Genomic DNA, 20,121 nt, shown 5'->3' on the forward strand with positions numbered 1-20,121 from the left:
TTTGAACCACAAGGTGTTTAATCTTTTAGATATTAAGGTAGAAAGAGACAAATTGGTACCTAGGAAATGATCGTTCCTGTTTAGGGGCACAGGCTCATTACTGAAGAATATCTGTGAAAGAAGATTTTGTCCAAGCAAGATTTAGCCAACAAAAAGAAAGAATCCAGATTCTACTCAAAGGGTCCAGAAAAGATGAACAGATGTGACAGTTGGCAATATTTTGAAAATATTACAGGTACAAGAAGATGGTTATTAACATAAGGAAAATCCTTGTTAAAAGATAAGGCTAGCCATATGAAACAAAGCAGTGATCTGAACCAAGATTAAGACAAAGGAAAGAAAGTAGTTTAAGGAGAGACTTGAAGGTTTTTTCTGCTATTTTTTCCCTACAGAATAACTGCAATTTCAAGGAAAAAGTAAATTCTATTAGGAAGGGATGATATACAACTAATAATTTTTCTAAAAATTTATAACAAAACATGGGACAATAATTACAAATGGTAAATTATTACAACTTATTTATCCAGTAAAAGTAGGACGTTACAGAACGATAAAACGAGGGCTATAACAATGTGGTAGTATCTATGTAGTGTCCTGGCTCCATTTCCACTGAGCATTTCTGTATATCAATGTGTTGATTTTTGCTTCCTTCTCATACCTGACAGGCTATGGAAGACACTAGCATGCCCAATGTCTCTAGAATTACAGGGTTCATCCTTATGGGATTCTCGGATGTTCCTGAGCTACAGACTGTGTGTGGGCTGTTCTTTCTGGTAATGTACTTAGCAGTCATAATGAGTAACTTCCTCATCATCACTCTCATCACCCTGGATCTGAAACTCCAAACGCCCATGTACTTTTTCTTAAAGAATTTGTCCCTGTTGGATATCCTTTTTATTTCTGTTCCAATCCCAAATTTCTTTATCAATAGCATAACTCACAATAATTCAATTTCTATTCTTGGTTGTGCCCTACAAGTGCTTTTAATGACATCTTTTGCTTCTGGGGACTTATTTGTCCTAACAGCAATGTCATACGACCGCTATATTGCCATCTGTTCTCCTCTACATTATGAGGCCATCATGAGTCATGGCAACTGTGTGCTGATGGTAGGTGTTTCCTGGGCTACTGGGGTACTCTTTGGAACTTTATACACAGCTGGCACATTTTCCATGCCCTTCTGTGGCTCCTGTGTGATCCCACAGTTTTTCTGTGATATTCCCTCATTGTTAAGGATTTCCTGCTCTGACACACTTGTAATCATTTACACAAGTCTTGGAATTGGTGTCTGTCTGGGCATATCTTGTTTCATCTGTGTTGTGATCTCTTACTTTTACATTTTCGCCACTGTACTGAAGATTCGGACCACTAAGGGTCAGTCCAAAGCATTTGCCACGTGCCTTCCCCACCTCACCGTTTTCAGTGTTTTCATTGCTACTGCTTGCTTTGTCTATCTGAAGCCACCGTCAAATATAGCATCAATTTCAGATAGAGTGTTTTCTGTACTGTACATTGTGTTGCCTCCAGCACTTAATCCTGTGATTTATAGCCTGAGAAATACTGATATCAAGTGTAGTTTGAGGAGTTTGCAACAAAATCTCTGCCCAAGGAGGTTACTTCACTTAACAGTTCAAAGTATCTGTCCACAATATAGCGGCTCACATTTCACAAGCATTTATAATTATTGACTCTCAAAAAATATAAACACTCATATTTGCCCTGAGAAAAAAAACACACAGAGGAAGGCTAATATATCAAAGAATCATAAAATTATATCAGATTAACCTATAAAAATACAATACCAGTTCCTTCTCTTATATGATATAACCGTTCTCATTTGTGAAATATATCTTTCTAAAGAATTGCTAATTTTCGCGTCCTGGTGAAACTGAATGAATAACTCATCATTTGATAACCCATCTACTTCCTTTAAAAACAATACAAAACAACAATAAGAACAATATGTTTGAGATGGAGGAAGCATGTGAACAGTCAAATTTAATTCACATGCAATTTCTGTACTAATTTTTATAATAATTAGAAAGAATAGGCACAAAGCAACGCATTAGGCCTAGATTGAAGTAGGCTCATTCTTTAAGGAAATATCAAATTCTGGAGGAAAAGACAATCATGGAACAAGATCATTGTTTCTAAAAGACAAATATTGACCACCCAGGTTCAGCCTATTATCTAAGAGACACTGGAGAGTTGGACATTTGTGAGTATGTTTTTCTGCACTTTCTCTTGATTAGAAATATTATTTATACATGAGACTAAAACTGATTACAAGTATAAGTAATGAGTCTAAATAACCCTACAAATTCTAAAGACTTTCAAAAACACAAGATCCTTTCACACGTTATATTAATTTACAATTATATATATAACATATATAAACAATGAGGAAAACTATCTGACCTGTGAAGCTATCTGACTTTCATACATTAAGAAAGAGGCTTGCAGGTATGGTGTCACCTGAGATAAAAGTTACAGTTGAGTGGGATGCTGGGCTAATGCTATTGGAATGCAGATGATCCCATGATAAATCTCAAACCCTAGACAAAAAGCTATATTTTTCACAAATTTCCCCTTCTGGATTTCAAATGTCTTTGTTGTTCACGTGTTATTGTTTTTAGAATGGAAAGATTTGCTGGGTGTCACTGAACATTTGAATACAATTTTTTTTAAAGATCTGACACTTTGCATTTCAGCACAAAATTAAATCATGAACTTAACTATTTCTTTTATTTATTTTTAATTATGTCATTGTATGTATTTGAGATGGTGAATACATATGAGGGAGGATGATATCAAAAGCCAGAACAGTTCATTTGTGCAAAAATGATGGGTAATTCTGGATAACTCAATGTGAGTGCTAGAAACAAAACCTTCATCCTCATCAAGATCTGTACCTGTTCCTAACAAATGACTCATCTGTCCAAGGCACCATAGACACTTGTACAATGTTGATATTAGAAGTGTCAAGACTTTAGAAATTTTTACTGATGTACTAAACACATTTTTGTAGTGTTATGTTTTAAAGTAATGCATTTAAAAATTACAAGTATAAGTAATGAATTGAAAAAGAATGATATGATATGGCTAATCTTTCTTACATGTCTCTTGAATTATACTAGCAACCAAGAAAAATATTTTTTAGTGAAGATATGTCTCTAAGGACCTTTCTGGAAAGGATTGTCCATGACAGGAAGATATACCCCGCTATAGGCAAGTTTCTTTTCTGATTTGGCAACCTACTTGGAAAACAAAAAAGAAGCTGAACAGAAGAACGTGATAATTTCATTTTCTGCTTTCTGACTATAGACACACTGTGACCAGATCTTACATTATCCTGCAATTAAGCTTTCTTTGTTATTTGGACTATACCTGCAAAAATGGGCTAAAATCAAGAATTTGTTTCTCTTGTTGACTTTTTTCTATATATTTTGAAACAGCCAGGAACAAAGTGATTAATAATGGATGTCTTACAGGAGTCTTTGTTCAGAGTTTCTAATTTTGTATTTTGTAACATATTTATTTTTAAACTATAATGTCTCCAGTTATAATTCACCATATAATTGATAAAATATATAATTAAGATGTCTCTAGGAAATATGAGCATGTTTTTCATGATCTATCACAGTCTAATTACAATTGGCTTCCTAATATAGTGTGTAGAAAGGGCCAATAATTGTAAAACTGTCTAAAGACATGGAGTCTTCATAAAACCATCCAGAAAGATTGTCATTAGGGACATTAAGGGAGTAGCCATATGACTTAAAAAATCTGTTAGAGACATTTTGACTATGTAAAGTTTTGAATAAATTTACATGAAAGTTTATAAAAGGGTAAAATGTTTTCTCCACAGTTTATATTTGTATTATTCTGATAAGAAAGCATAACAATTTAGGTCTGAACTGAGTTTTCTCAAAACCTTAAAGATGTAACAATATGTTATATTTTCTGTTTCCAAAGTGGGCAACGTGTCCTATTTTCCTTTTAGGTAATCTACAGCTAAATTAAACTTTAATGTATATAAAAACATTTCCCTCTCAAGACTAGCTGCTAGAAAAATCTTCCTACATATATCTGATGAGTAACTCTTTCTAGGAACATGAAGAACCTGAATTGTTCTAAGGCTCAACTTTTAAATTTCCATTGGTAAATGTTAAAATACACTGTCTAAAACAATATTTAAAATATTACAGATGTGAAGAAAATTTGGTGTTATATTGAATGCAATGTAATTTAACAGTGATTTATTCACCTTTATGTTCCCTGGTAGTTTTCTTTCTGCATATAGTTGGTATAGCCTAATAAAAATCCTGGATCTTAGCCCTCTACCACACATTCTTATTGTGTATGCAGACAGTTCCCTGAAAATATAAAATTGGGAACCATTTTTATATCTCGTTCAAAGTGTATTTATAAAATGCCACGTCCAAAGATTTTTTTGTCCTGGACACTCTTCCTTTGAAGGCCTATAACTTGAAATCAACTGATTGACCTCTATACCAAGGTCTTTTAATGCCCTAAACCATCTAATATGAAGAATATTTTGTTGTAAGTAGAATATTTGTTCATATTTATCTTTGACTCCTCAATTAGATAATAAGTTTCTGTAATAATTGTAATAATCTCTTCATTATTTTATATTACTCAGTCAATAACACACACACACACACACACACACACACACACACACACACACGTGTGCGCGCAAATACACACCCACAGGCTTATGTTAAGGCCTGTACACACAGAGAAGAAGAGATTTGTTTTCAAGAAAAGATAAATAAAATGAATGTAATCTAGTAACCCACAGTAAAATTTTAATGCTAAAAATATGGAAAAAGTGATTTTGAAACAACATGACATTTTAAAGAAAAATAGTCAGGGAAAGATGGAATATGTTTTTAGAGTTACTTTAAAGAAATTCCATAACAAAGATATTCTGGCTATAGTAATTAACAGCAAATTAAAAATAGGGAATATCCAAATAAATCAACAAGAAACATAATAGTTAATATTCATATAAATCAAATAGAAAAGAGTAAAATATTGAAGAGAAATATAGTAAATATAATTGTAATGGAGAGAAATATTTTCAGAAATATTAACAAGAACACCAAGATTAAACAGAAGAAGAGCACAAGAATCTCCATAATTATAATTCTGGATCAGACTGTTGTCTGGTTGATTTTTCACTATGTTCTGATTAATATTAGCAATGTGAAAGTAATTGGAGTTGCCTACTTAAAGTGGCAATCCTAGTTTATTGTACTGAGAAATGTTAAGGTAAGTTACCTTTATTTACTTTTCAGTGTATTTACAAGTCAGATGTATCATTTTGAAGAGCGGAAATTTGTTATATCGTTGCTGGTCACTTCTCATGGCATCTACATCATCAGTGAATCATCTGCCTACAAACCTCTACTATTCAAGCAATGCTTATCCAAAAAGTAAAGGCTACTTAGTGATTACCTAATATCTGTAACAGATGATGTAAAAGACAGAAGTAATAAAATTGGAAATACCTTAGTAAATTCATCTTTCTTCAGCCTGGGAAGGAGATTATTACTGGATGAATTGAGGTAAAGCCCATGATTGCCCTCAGAGTTGAAGAAAATTAATCAAAAAGTTTAAGACACTCAATCGCAAAGGAAATAATTGGAGATATTTTAAGATTTTATCTTCCATTAGCTTTGCATTGTGTTTTTGCAGTGGTTTTAAGTATCTAAGTCATTGTTATACTTTCCTAAAATTTTTTTAATGAAACCTTTTAAGAAAAGATCTAACACAAATGTTCACTCAATAGGACCAACTTCTGTTGCCCAAACGTAGAGTCAATGGTTCTCAACCTGTGGTTTCCAATACTTTCCCAAGTTTCTGTATTCAAAAATATCTATATTATAATTCACAACAGTAGCATATTTACAGTTATAAAGCATCAATGAAAATGTTATGGATAGGGTCCCCACCACATATGGAAATTATTTAATGTGTTGCAGATTAAGAAGTTTGGAAGCCACTGCTCATAGCCATATTACACAAATGCAAGCTTAATGTACAGGATGAAAATGAACTCAAATTTTTAATTTTTCTTCATTTTACTTTTCTTTTGCATTCATTGTTTATGAATGTTGATTTACATTATTTGTATATGAGATTCTTCTTAAGTACATCTGTAAATGAGGTAATGATCATATCAAAGTTCTTTCTATACTTATCTTTTTAATTGTCTACAATGCTTCTCCTATCCAAACTTTTAAAATAGTTTGTAAAGTTAACTTTAATATATGCAATACCCAGAAAAGGACAAATCATTAGTATATAAATGGAAAGACAACTTAATAAAAACAATGAAAGTTTTTCTAAACTGTTTATGAAAATATCCTAGACACGAAACAAGAAAATTTTATATGACAATTTTTATGCTAATCTGATGTTATTTGAAAATAGTACCAAATTAAGGTTTCATATCTCACTTTTAGAAAACTTATATAACATGTTCAGACCATTAAGGAAAATTTGAGTCTACAAAAAAGAGTGGGGGAAAAATAGACCAGATTGGTGGGGAGAGGAATGTTAGAAGACAGTGAACATCAACAGCGTGAAAAAACAGAGAGAGATATTACGAATGTATAGAAGGAAGAGAGAGAGTGGAAACATATGAAAGGGAGAAAAAAAAGAAATGGCATTTTTATGCAAATGTAGCTAGTTTTCTGACTTTTCTCTGTTAAGCATTTCTGGACATCGGTGTAGTTATTTAAGACATTATGAAATGCTACTCATTACTGCTGATAGACTGTGATGAAAATCAAGTATGGCCTGTATTACTGCAGAAACAAGATTCATTCTACTGAGGTTCTCTGATATCTCTGAGATATAGACACTATATGGGATGTTTATCACACTGATTTACTTTGAAACCCTAAAATTTAATGTGCTCATCATTACTTTCATCACACTTGCAGCTTCACAGATAAATATACCTTGTTCTGTAGAAATTTTCCTAGTTGGATCCTTTATTTTTTTCGGTTAAAATCCTAAATGTCTTCATCACAACAAATCCATTTCTATTCTGGGTTGTGACTTCCAGGCACATGTAGGTGTGTGTGTGTGTGTTTGTGTGAGTGTGTGTGTGTGTGTGTGTGTGCGCGCGCGCGCGCGCGCCCATCTGTGTGTGTGTATATATGTTAGATAGATAGATTGATAGTGTAGATATAGATATGATATGGATATGGATATAGATATATAGAGAGATATAGCTATAGTTATAGATATAGATATTGACAACTTGGGACTTGCTTGTAATTTAAGAGTTTAAGTCAATCACGTATCGGGGAACATGGCAGCATGCAAGCAAACATGGTGCTTGAGGAATAGCTCAGAGTTCTATATTTGGGTCCTCAGGAAGTAAGAAGGGAGACCTTCCATGATTTGAAGTCTCAAAGCACACCCTTAACAACACACTTCCTCCAAAATGCATCAACATACAATAAATTTACTCTTTTAGTACCAATCTCCATGATCCAGAATCTTAGGTAGGATTTTATTGCTGTGAAGGGACTCCATGACCATTGCAACTCTCAGAAAGGAAAGCATCTAATTGGGGCTGGCTTACAGCCTCAGAGGTTTAGTCTACTATTGTCATGGCAGGAAACATGGATGAGATGCATTTTGCATTATGAGATGGCTACAAGCCTATGCGGTCAAGAATGGAATGTGGTGATTTGAATAAAACCCCCATAGACAGAGGCACTACTATGACATGTGGCCTTAATGTAGTAGGTGGCATTATTGGAAGAAAATTGGCTCTCTGTATTTTTCCCTCAGGCTCCCAATTGAGATGTAGAGCTCTCAGCTTCTTATCCACAACAATGTCTACCATTGTTCCATGCTACTTTCCATACGTTTTAGTTGCTTTATTTGCACCTGGGGAAGTATTTGTCTTGTTGACAATGCCATATGACTGCTATGTAGCAATGTTTTCCCTTTCTCTGTGATGTTCCCTCATTACTAAGGATTTCCTGTTCTAAAACACTTGAGGTCACTTAAACAAGTCTTGGGATTGGTGTTTGCTAGGCATGTCTTGTTTCATCTGTGTTGTGATTTCTTACTTTTACATTTTTTTCTACAGTGTTGATGATTCCTACTAATAAAGGTAAGTCCAAAGCATTTGCCACCTGCCTCTTTACCTCATTATTTTTACTGTTGCCATTGCTTCTTTGTGAAGGCGTACCATCAGTTGCACCATCAATCACCTCCAGGCAGTTTTTTGTGCTACACACTCTGTTACCTCCAGCACTTACTCTTTAATTTACAATCTGAGGAACAGTGATGTCAAGTGTATTCTGAGGACATAGCAGCAGAGTTTTACACAAGGGACTAACTTCTATTAACACTTTTCAGTAATTTTCAGTGTTACAGTGCTTCACAAGGTACAAGCAAGTTTTGTAATTCTGACATTTGTAATTCTGTGCATAATTTCTTTTGTGCCCTGCATCATTTGGTATCCTGAATACTCTGTTTTATTTTGTGTGAATATCACACATGCTAGCCATGTAGAAATACCTCCTCTTATTACCTATGGTCTCCATTTGAATATTCTATTTTGTGCTTATGTTGTGTAATGAATAAATATGTTTACATTTTTTGTTTGTTTGTTTTTTTGTGTATGTGTGTTTACTTTTTATACTGCATATGACCTTATGGAGGCCAAAGGTCATCTATGGATCTCCACATTTGTGTTTTTAGCCCAGTTGACTATCAGAACCTGAAATGCATATATTTGATATTTGAAGAGACTGAATGGACATCATGTCCCAGGAATAAACATTTTCCCTCTCCCGAATTAGGTGGGCATCAGGCATACCATCTCACTCACCTTTCATAGCAGTTTTGCAGTTCCATATGAACATTCTTATGCTTATCCAGAAAACATTTAGCAACCAAGACATCTCTCCATACATTTCATGTTTTTACTCAAAAATTAGTCAATTACATTTTATTGTAAATTAGTTGACATTCTGTTTATTAGCCAAACTAACTAATGAGATAGGGAAAAAAGAGAAGTTTGATTTACTTTTACATAGACCTATATCAATCGATTACACATTCAAATATTTTCTAAAAAGAGATAGTCTTAATGATTCAATTTTTCATTGACTGAGGATTTCATCTATTCATATTCTCTGTTCTAGTGAAATCCAAACTATATTTTTGACCCTTTAGCTTCTCTCCTATCTTACCACCCCTATTTTTTTCCTACTCATGTGTTCTTTTGTTCTTTTTTTCTAAGACCACAGAGTTCATTCACTCAGGGATGTCTCTAAGAGTATAACTTATAGGAGCATAGGTAATCTCTCTTGAGAAACATTTCTAAAGAAAACCTACTCCAAGTCTCTCAGTAGCCACCATAAATTGCAGCAGTCCTTCATAGTTCCATTCATTCTTCTGGCCCTCTTGTTTTCTCTCCTGTCTTCCCCCATAGCTGATCCTGACCCCCTTTCCCTTTCTCCTTCACTCATATTGCATCTTGGTGTTTCACTCAAGGTGTCTCAAAGTAGCACTGATCAAGGGTAGAAGAGGTCTTACATTTGAGGGCTCGACTGAGATCAAGGAAATGCCCTAAGCCACCACCAATTGGATGAATTGGAGGGAAAAAAGACCAAGTTCAGCAACAGGCACCTACTGGTGTTTGTTTCCGTCTTTTGCTTTCACTTGTGACTCCTGATCATGGTGTCTGCTGGAAAGTCTCTTGTCCGGTTCAGTCAATGGCTGGAGGGGGGGCATGCCTAATCCTGTGACTATGGGGAATCTGGAGAATGCTTCAGACCCCTGGAGGGAGGCAGGAGAACTCCTTTTGGAAACATCAAGGCACATTATCTCAATCTCGCTCTAACCTGGTTTCTGTGCCTGTGGCAGGGGCAAACTGTTTTGATTGTCTTTCTTTGTATTCTTGGATTTGGACTGAATTTATTTTTGGACATTGGACAGACTGAATCTACCCTGTTAAATATCCTAGTTAACCACTGGAAGGAAGATAGGAAAGGTTGAGAAAACTTGTCAGTAGTAGTAAGGAAGAGCAGGTTATATACTCTCTGCTCCTCTGAATGGCCCACTTTCAGAGTAGGATGGCCATCCCTGGGACCTTCGATTTGCAGGTTATCAAATCGGTAGAGGAAGGAATCTTTAGGCCAGGGTACGTTGGGCACGCGGACTAAGTGCCCTCTATAGTTACATGGAAGTATCTAATGGAGGCCCTTTCCCACTCTTGGATAAAACATTTTTTTGTCGCCAAGACTCTCAAAGGTCATGGCCTTTAAGGATGACAATCCCATAGAGGTCAAAGAGTCTGTAAAGAAGAGCATCTTCCAGGACCATTCTACAGCAGATCTGCTACTGATGGATCCTCTACCCACTTATCCCCGACCATAGCTCTGGGGTCCATGGGCCTCCTTAAAGATCTCCCCTGAGACCTTGTCCAGCAGTCCTTTACCCCCTTTCTTGTGGACCAAGCAATGGGGTAGAAATAAGGAGGAACACTCAGAACTGGTACAAGCCATAGGAATCTGGAGGAAAAGGGCCATTTCACCTGATGCAACAGTTTTCCTACAGGCCTATGGATAAAAATGGCAATCAGGCCATTAAATACTGGCTGTTCTCTTCAGGCAACCTGTACAACTGGAAGGCCCAACACCACACCCTCTCCCCTTTTCAGATAACCACAAGAGGTTGATTAATCTCTTTGAGACTGTTTAAGAATGTCCCTTCAAACACAAAGATACCATCGATTGGTTAGACTGTCCCTGACAGCAGGCTTCCCCTGACAAGACCTGGCTGGGACTTTAATACAGCAGAATATAAAAAGCACCTGAAGGTCTGCCACCAGACTCTGTTGGCAGTTCTCAAGGGGGCTGCATGAAGACCCACCATTTTGACCAAAGTATGTGAGGTTAAGCAGGGACCAGACAAGTCACAATCAGCCATTCTAGAATGTCTCATGGAGGCATACTGCAAATATACACCCAATGACCCCATCAGCTGGGAGCACAAAGCTGTTGTGACTATGGTTTTATAGACTAGGCTAATAGAAATATCAGGAAAAAGCATCAGATTCTAGAGTGTCTATAGGGTAAGTCATTGAGAAATTCCATGCAGTTTGCTGGGAAAGTCTACCATAACAGGGAAAGAGACTTGGAGAAGGATCAAAGAAAGATAAAGGAAGGAGATGAAAGGGAGATTTTAAAAAGTGACAGGAAAGGAATTTACAGAGGACCTTGGTTAATGTAGTTAGGGAAAGCAGAGAAGAGAGACACAAACCAAAGAGAAAGAAACAAAAAGTTGAAAAGGACCAGTATACATATTGCAAGGAAAGGGGCCACTGGTCCTCTGAATGCCCTTACAAATGGAAGCCAGGGGCAGAAAATCTAAGGCTTTACAAAAGCACCCTGCACAGTGAAGGTATCATTCCTGAGGGAAGACAGAAACTAACAACTACAGTTGGATCCCCTCCCGGAGCCAAGTGTAATTTTGAGAGTGTAGGGAAAACCCACCCAATTCTTGGTGGACATAGGGACTCAGTACTTCTAACTCCTCCAAGCCAATGGCCACATTAATTGAAAAAAAACCTTGGACTCAAGGAGGCACTGGCACCAACAGATATTCATTGACTACCAGAAGAACAGTGGACCTAGGGCTGGGCCAGGTATCCCATTCATTTTTGGTCATCCCAGACTATCCTTACTCTTCTTTTCAGGTGGCACTTACTCTTCAAGACCAGGACCCAGATATAGTTCTTGCCTAATTGGCTGCAAATAACTGGCCCAAAAGGAGGGCCCATACAGTTTCTATCATATTATATGATGAGAATAAATTATTTGAAACCATCTTAACTCAGAAACAGGACTTGACTTGATTGTTGGAAACATTCCAGTCAGCCTAGGCCGAAGCAGCAGAGATGGGCAAAGCAAAATTTCATCTCCCCTCCTCCCATTTGGGAAGGTAGAACTCAAGGTACAGGCTACCTCACTGTCTCTCAGACAATACCCTAGATCTCAGGCGGCACTAGAAAGAATTAAGCTACACATCTCTAGGCTCATCCAGGTAGGCTGTTGTCCAAGTGCCAATCTACCTGGAAGATACTGTTCCTGTCAGGTAAGAAGCTAGGAACTAAGGAATATCATCCAGCCCAGGACTTATGAGAGGGAAACTGTCTAGTGGCTGATATTCACCCTACTGTGCCTAACCCTAACATACTTTTGAGATCTTTGCCACCTTCCAGAATTTGGTACACAGTCTTAGATTTGAAAGATGTTTTCTTCTTCCTGTCCTTGGCACACCAAAATCAAGAATATGTTGCCTTTAAATGAACAATCCCAGAGAATGGGACCACCAGTCAGTTTACATGGACAAGATTCTCCACCAGTTGGGCTCAATCCAGCCACGTTTTTAAATTTTATTTATTTATTTTGGGTGTATGAGTATACTATAGGTGTATTCAGACACACCCAAAAAAGGCATCAGATCTCTTTACAGATGGTTGTGAGCCACCATGTCATTGCTGGGAATTGAACTCAGAACCTTTATAAGAAGAGTCAGTGCTTTTAACTTCTCAGGCATCTCTCCAGCACCATCAATCTTGCTACCTTGCTATCTAATCCTGACCATAAACCACCATAGCAGGAGTATCAAGAGACACTGGAAGAAGCCCATGAGTAGAGGAAAGACTTCTCCAATGGACACATTAAATAAGTACAGGAAATACACAATCAAACAGGTAAAGGAATTGACAAAAAAAATCCAGGATCTAAAAATGGAAGTAGAAACAATAAAGAAATCAAAAAGGGAAACAACCTGGAGATAGAAAACCTAGGAAAGGGATAAGGAGTCATAGATGCAAGTATCACAAACAGAATACAAGAGATTGAAGAGAGAATCTTAGGGGCAAAATATACCATAGAAAACATTGATGTAATAGTCAAAGATGAAAAGTGTGAAAATCTCCTAACCCAAAACATCCAGGAAATCCAGGACACAATGAACCGACCAAACATGAGGATAATAAGAGTAGAAAAGAGTGCAGGTTCCCAACTTAAAGGGCCAGTAAATATCTTCAAGAAAATTAAAAAGAAAAATGTTCTTACCTTAAAGAAACAGATGACCATGAACTAACCAGAGGGCAGAGACAGAGTACCCAAATTAACAAAACCAGAAATGAAAAGGGAGACATAACAACAGAAACTGAGGAAATTCAAAAAAATCATCATATCCTACTATGAAAGCCTATATACTCCAAAAATACTGGAAAATCTGCATGAAATGGCCAATCTTCTAAACAGATATCCGTTACCAATGTCAAATCAGGGTCAGATAAATCATCTAAACATTCCATAAAAGCAGTCATTAAAAGTCTCCCAAAAAGAAAAACACAGGACCAGATCAGTTTAGTACAGAATTCTATCATACCCTCATAGAAGAACTAATACAAATAATCTCCAAATTATTCCATAAAGTAGAAATAAAGAGAACACTACCCAGTTCATTCTATGAAGCCACAATTACACTTCTACCGAAAAAAACAAATAAACAACAACAAGAACAACAACAAAAACAGTAAAGAAACAAGTGAACTTCCGACCAACTATCATTATGAACATTGATGCCAAAATTCAATACATTCTTACTAACTGAATCCAAGAACATATCAAAATGATCATCTGTCATGATCAAGTAGACTTCATCCCAGGAATGCAGGGATGGTTCAATATAAGGAAATCCATCAATGTAATTATATATATATATATATATATATATGTGTGTGTGTATGTATACACACACATACACACACACCAACTAAAGGAAAATAAAACATAAAATATGATTATCTCATTAGATGGTGAGAAAGCATTTACAAAATTTAACACCCATTCAAGTTAAAAGTCTTGGAAAGATCAGGAATTCAACGCCCATTCTTAAACATAATAAAAGCAATATACAACAAATCAGTGGAAAACATCCAACTTAATGGAGAGAAACTTGAAACAATCTCACTAAAATCAGGGACTAGACAAGGCTGCCCACTCTCTTCAATCTATTCAATATAGTAGTAAATGTCCTAGCCATAGCAATTAGACAACAAAAAGTCAACATGATACGTATTGGAAAGGAAGAAGTGAAAATATCACTATTGGCAGATGATATGATACTACCCTTAAGAACTCCTAAGCCACATAAACAAGTTCAGCCAAGTGACTATATATAAAATTAATTCAAACAAATCAGTAGCCTTCCTCTACTCAAAGGATAAATAAGCTGAGAAAGAAATTGGGGAAATGACACCCTTCACAACAGCCACAAATAATTAAATTTAATAATTAATTAAAATACCTTGGTCTTACTCTAACCAAGCAAGTGAATGATCTGTATGACAAGAACATCAAGTGTCTGAAAAAAGCAATTGAAGATCGCAGAAGATGGAAATTATATCTCCGATGCTCATGGATTAGAAAGATTTGCCAAAAGCAAACTACAGATTCAATGAAATCCCATCAAAATTCCAACTCAATTCTTCAGAGTTAGAAAGAGCAATTTTCAAATTCACTTGGAAAAACAAAAACCCAGGATAGTGATAACAGTTCTTAACAATATATAAACTTCTGCAGGAATCACAATCCCAAATCTCCAACTGTATTTCAGAGGAATAGTGATAAAAACTGTATGATATTGGTACAGAAACAGGCAGGTAGATAAATGGAATAGAATTGAAGACGCAGAAATCAACCCACACACCTATGGTCACTTGATCGTTGATAAAGAAGGTAAAACAATCTACTGGAAATAAGACAGCACTTTCAACAAATGGTGCTGGTTGAACTGTCAGTCAGCAGTTAGAAGAATGCAAATGTTCCATTCTTACCTCCTCATACAAAGGTCAAGTCCAAGTGGATCAAGGAAATTCACACAAAAGAAGTTATACAGAAAGTAAGAGAAGACAAAATGGGCAAGAGCCTTGAACACATAAGTACAGGGGAAATTTTCCTGAAGAGAACATCAATCACTTATGCCCTAAGATCAAAAATAGATAAATAAAACCTCTTAAAATTGCAAAGCTTCTTTAAGGCAAAGGACACTGTCATTAGGACAAAACTGTAACCAGCACTTGAGAAAAGATCTTTACCAATCTTATATCCAACATATTTAAAAGAGCCAAAGTAGTTATATTTTAGAGAATCAAATAACCCTATTCAAAATGGAGAACAAAGCTAAAGAAAGATTTCTCAACAGAGGAATATTAAATGACTGAGAAGCACCTAAAGAGATGTTCAACATCCTTAGTCATCAGGAAAACGCAAATCAAAACAACCCTGAAATTTCAACTCATACCCATCAGAATGACAAAGATCAAAAACTCAGATTATGGGAGCCGGAACCTCACAGATCTGGGCCCACAGCTCCCTGCTCCCAAACCTGTGGGAGAGAGAGCTCATGGCACAAACAGATGGGCACTCCTGAGTCTGCAGGGCAGGAGAGACTTCCAGTACTGCCCACTCTTACCCACATTCCTTGCCCAAGAAAAAACTGTACATGGCCTGTGGGAACAGGAAGATAGGGACACTCAAGCTGTAGGAGTGCTGTGGTCCAGACTGTGCCCGGAATGAAGGGAACTGGTCAAACAATTCCCTGCACACAAATCCCATGGGAGGGAGAGCTAGAACTTCAGAGGGGCAGACATGCCTAGGAAGACAGAAGAGACTACTCTCTGCCTAGATATCTGATTCTAGAGGAAAACGCATAGCACCACCTGGGCCCCGTGTGCATAGGGACCTGGGAGAAATTAGGGCAGGCCCTTCGGGTTGCTGCCCTCACAGAGAGCTGAAACCCAGCACTAAGGAGCAACTTCAGGCCCGAGACCAAATTTAAGATCAACTTTTCTGCTACAAGTGACCTGCCTAGTGGACTCAGGACACACGCTCACAGGAACAGCTGAAGAGTAGTAGACAGGAAATACTACATGCCTGAATGCAGAACATCTGTTCCCATAACTGGCTAAAAAGAAACAGGAAAAAAGGTCTACAGCACTCCTGACACAAAGGCCTATAGGACAGTCTAGCCACTGTAAGGCATAGCAAAACAAGGTAACACCAGAAACGACCTGATAGTGAGAGGCAAGCGCAGGAAACCAAGCAACAGAAACAAAGACTACATGGCATCATCGGAGCCCAATTCTCCCACCAAAGCAAACACTGAATATCCAAACACATAAGAAAAGCAAGATTTAGATTTAAAATCACAATTGATTCTGATGATAGAGGACTTCAAGAAAGACATAAAGAACTCTCGTAGAGAAATGCAGGAAAACACAAATAAACAAGCAGAAGCCTACAGAGAGAAAACAGAAAAATCCCTGAAAGAATTAGAGCAAAGCAAAATCAAATAGGTGAAGGAATAGAAAATGAAAATATAAGCAATAAAAAAAGCACAAAGGGAGACAAACCTGGATATAGAAAAAGAAAGGAAGAGACAAGGAGCCATAGATACAAGCATCACAAACAGAATACAAGAGACAGAAGAGAGAATCTCAGGAGCAGACAATTTCATAGAAATCATCAACACGACTGTCAAAGATAATGTAAAACATAAAAAGCTACTGGCCCAAAACTTACAGGAAATCCAGAACACAATGAGAAGATCAAACCTAAAGAAAATGGGTATAGAAGAGAGTGAAGATTCCCAAATCAAAGAACCAGTAAATATTGTCAACAAAATCTAGAAGAAAACTTACCTAATCTAAATAAAGTGATACCCATTGACATACAAGAACTCTAAATAGATTGAACCAGAAAAGAAACTCCTCCCATCACATAATAGGCAAAATGCCAAATGGACAAAACAAAGAAAGAATATCTAAAGCAGTAAGGGATAAAGGTCAAGTAACACATAAAGGCAGAACTATGAGAATCACACCAGAATTCTCACCAGAGACTGTGAAAGCCAGAAGATATTGGAGAAATGACATTCAGACCCTAAGGGAACAAAAATGCAAGGAAAGGATACTGTTTCCAGCAAAACTCTGAATTAACATAGATGGAGAAACCAAGATATTCCATGACAAAACCAAATTTACACAATATCTTTCTCCAAATCCAGCCCTACAAAGGATAATAAGTGGTAAAGCCCAGTATAAGGAGGCAAGCTACACCCTAGAAAAAGCAAGAAACTAATCGTTTTAAAACAAAACAAAGAGAAGACAAGCACACAAAAATAATCTCACCACCAAATATGAATATAACACGAAGCAACAATCACTGTTCCTTAATATCTCTCAACATCAGTGGACCCAATTCCCCAATAAAAAGACACAGATTAACACAATGGATACGCAATGAGTTCCCAGCATTTTGCTACCTACAAGAAACACACCTCAGAGACGAAGACAGACACTACCTCAGAGTGAAAGGCTGGAAAACAACTTTCCCAGCAAATGGTCTGAAGAAGCTAACTGGAGTAGCCATTCTAATATCGAATAAAATTGATTTTCAACCAAAAGTCATCAAAAAACATAAGGAGGACACTTCATATTCGTCAAAGGAAAAATCCACCAAGATGAACTCTCAATTCTAAATATCTATGCTCCAAATACAAGGGCACCTACATACATAAAAGAAAATTTACAAAGCTAAAAGCACACATTGCACCTCACACCATAATAGTAGGAGATTTCACCACCCCACTCTCATCAATGGGTAAATCGTGGAAATAGAAATTAAACACAGACATAGACAGACTAACAGAAGTTATGAACCTAATGGACTTAACAGATATTCATAGAACACTCTATCCTAAAACAAAAGGATATACCTTCTTCTCACCACCTCATGGTACTTTCTCAAAAAATGACAATGTAATCGGACATAAAACAGGCCTCAACAGATACAGAAATGTAGAAATAATCCCATGCATCCTATCAGACCACCACGGGCAAAAGCTGGTCTTCAATAACAATAAGGAAAGAATGACCACATGTATATGGAAGTTGAATAATGCTCTACTCAATGATAACCTCGTCAAGGAAGAAATAAAGAAAGAAATTAAAGACTTCTTAGAATTTAATGAAAATGAAGGTACAACACACCCAAACGTATGTGAAACAATGAAAGGTGCGTTAAGAGGAAAACTCATAGCTCTGAGTGCCTGCAGAGAGAAACAGGAAAGAGCATATGTCAGCAGCTTGACAGCACACCTAAAAGCTCTAGAACAAAAAGAAGCAAATACACCCAGGTGGAGTAGAAGGCAGGAAATAATCAAACTGAGAGCTGAAATCAACCAAGTAGAAACAAAAAGGACTATACAAAGAATCAACAGAACCAAAAGCTGTTTTTTGAAAAAATCAACCAGATAGATAAAACATTAGCCAGACTAAACAGAGGACACAGAGAGTGTATCTAAATTAACAAAATCAAAAATGAAACGGGAGAGATAACAACAGAATCAGAGGAAATTCAAAAAATTATCGGCTCCTACTACAGAAGCCTATATTCAATAAAACTTGAAAATCTGGAGAAAATGGACAATATCCAAGACAGATATCAGGTAACGAAGTTAAATCAGGAACATATAAACCATTTAAACAACCCCATAACTCCTAACGAAATAGATGCAGGCATATAGTCGCCAAACTAGATAAGATGGATGAAGCAAAGAAGTGCAGGCTGACAGGAACAAGATGTAGATCTCTCCTGAGAGACACAGCCAGAATACAGCAAATACAGAGATGAATGCCATCAGCAAACCACTGAACTGAGAACGGAACCCGGTTGAAGGAATCAGAGAAAGGACTGAAAGAGCTTGAAGGGGCTTGAGACCCCATATGAACAACAATGCCAACCAACCAGAGCTTTCAGGGCCTAAGCCACTACCCAAAGACTATACAGGGACTGACGCTGGGCTCCAACCTCATAGGTAGCAATGAATAGCCTAGTAAGAGCACCAGTGGAAGGGGAAGACCTTGGTCCTGCCAAGACTGAACACACTGCCACAGTGAACGTGATTGTTGGGGGGAGGGCAGTAATGGAGGGAGGATGGGGAGGGGAACACCCACATAGAATGGGATGGAGAGGGGATAGGGGAATGTTGGCCTGGAAACAGGGAAAGGGAATAACAATCGAAATGTAAATAAGAAATACACAAGTTAATAAATACGGAGGAAATAAACATTTGTAATGTAAATAAGAAAAACCTATTTAATAAAGGTGGAGAAAAAATAATTGAAAAAAACTTGATTGTAAAAAAGGTGTAAATAAAAATACATATGAAAGTTAAAAAAAGGAATGCTTAAAAAAACTCAGATCACAGGAGATGCTGACAATGATGTAAAGAAAGAAAAACACTACTCCATTGTTGGTGAGATTACAAGTTGGTACAACCAATCTGGAAATCTGTCTAGTGGTTCCTCAGAAAACGGGACATAGTACTACCTGAGGAGACAGCTATATGACTCATGGGCATATACCCAAATGATGCTCCAACATATAACTAGGACACATTCTCCACTATTGTTCATAGCAGCCTTATTTATAACGGCAAGAAGCTGGAAAGAACCCAGATTTCCTTCAATAGAGGAATGGATACAGGAATTGTGGTACATCTACACAATGCAGTACTACTCAGCTACTAAAAACAAATGACTCTATTTCTTAGCAAATGGATGGAACTAGAAAATATCATCCTGAATGTGATAAGCCAATTACAAAAAAACGCACATGGCATGCACTCACTGATAAGTAGATATTAGCCTAAAGCTCAGAATAACCAAAATACAATTGAGATACTACATAAAACTCAAGAAGAAGAAAGACCAAAGGGTGAATGCTTCAGTCCTTCTTATAAGGGGGCACCAAAATACTCACAGGAGGAAATAGGGAGACAAAGTGCAGAGCAGAGACTGAAGAAAAGGTGATCCAAGGACTGCCCCACCAGGGGATCTATCTCATATAAAGCCACCAAACTAAGATCATATTGAGTGTGCCAAGGAGTGCATGCTCACAGGGTTCTGATATAGCTGTCTCCTGAGAATCCCTGCAAGCACCTGATATATACATAAGCGGATGCTCACAG

At 37.0% G+C, this 20,121-nt stretch overlaps 1 protein-coding gene across 1 annotated transcript; it reads left to right on the plus strand.

The window, feature by feature from the left end:
• The first annotated feature begins 683 nt into the window (after positions 1–683).
• LOC116894244 (olfactory receptor 14A2-like) lies at positions 684–1,688 on the plus strand. The gene has a single exon (XM_032895950.1). It carries the CDS (start codon positions 684–686, stop codon positions 1,686–1,688), a length of 1,005 nt encoding a protein of 334 aa, XP_032751841.1.
• Positions 1,689–20,121: the final 18,433 nt, after the last annotated feature.

This window comes from Rattus rattus, chromosome 2 (assembly GCF_011064425.1).
Source record: "Rattus rattus isolate New Zealand chromosome 2, Rrattus_CSIRO_v1, whole genome shotgun sequence".
Taxonomy (NCBI): Eukaryota; Metazoa; Chordata; class Mammalia; order Rodentia; family Muridae; genus Rattus; species Rattus rattus.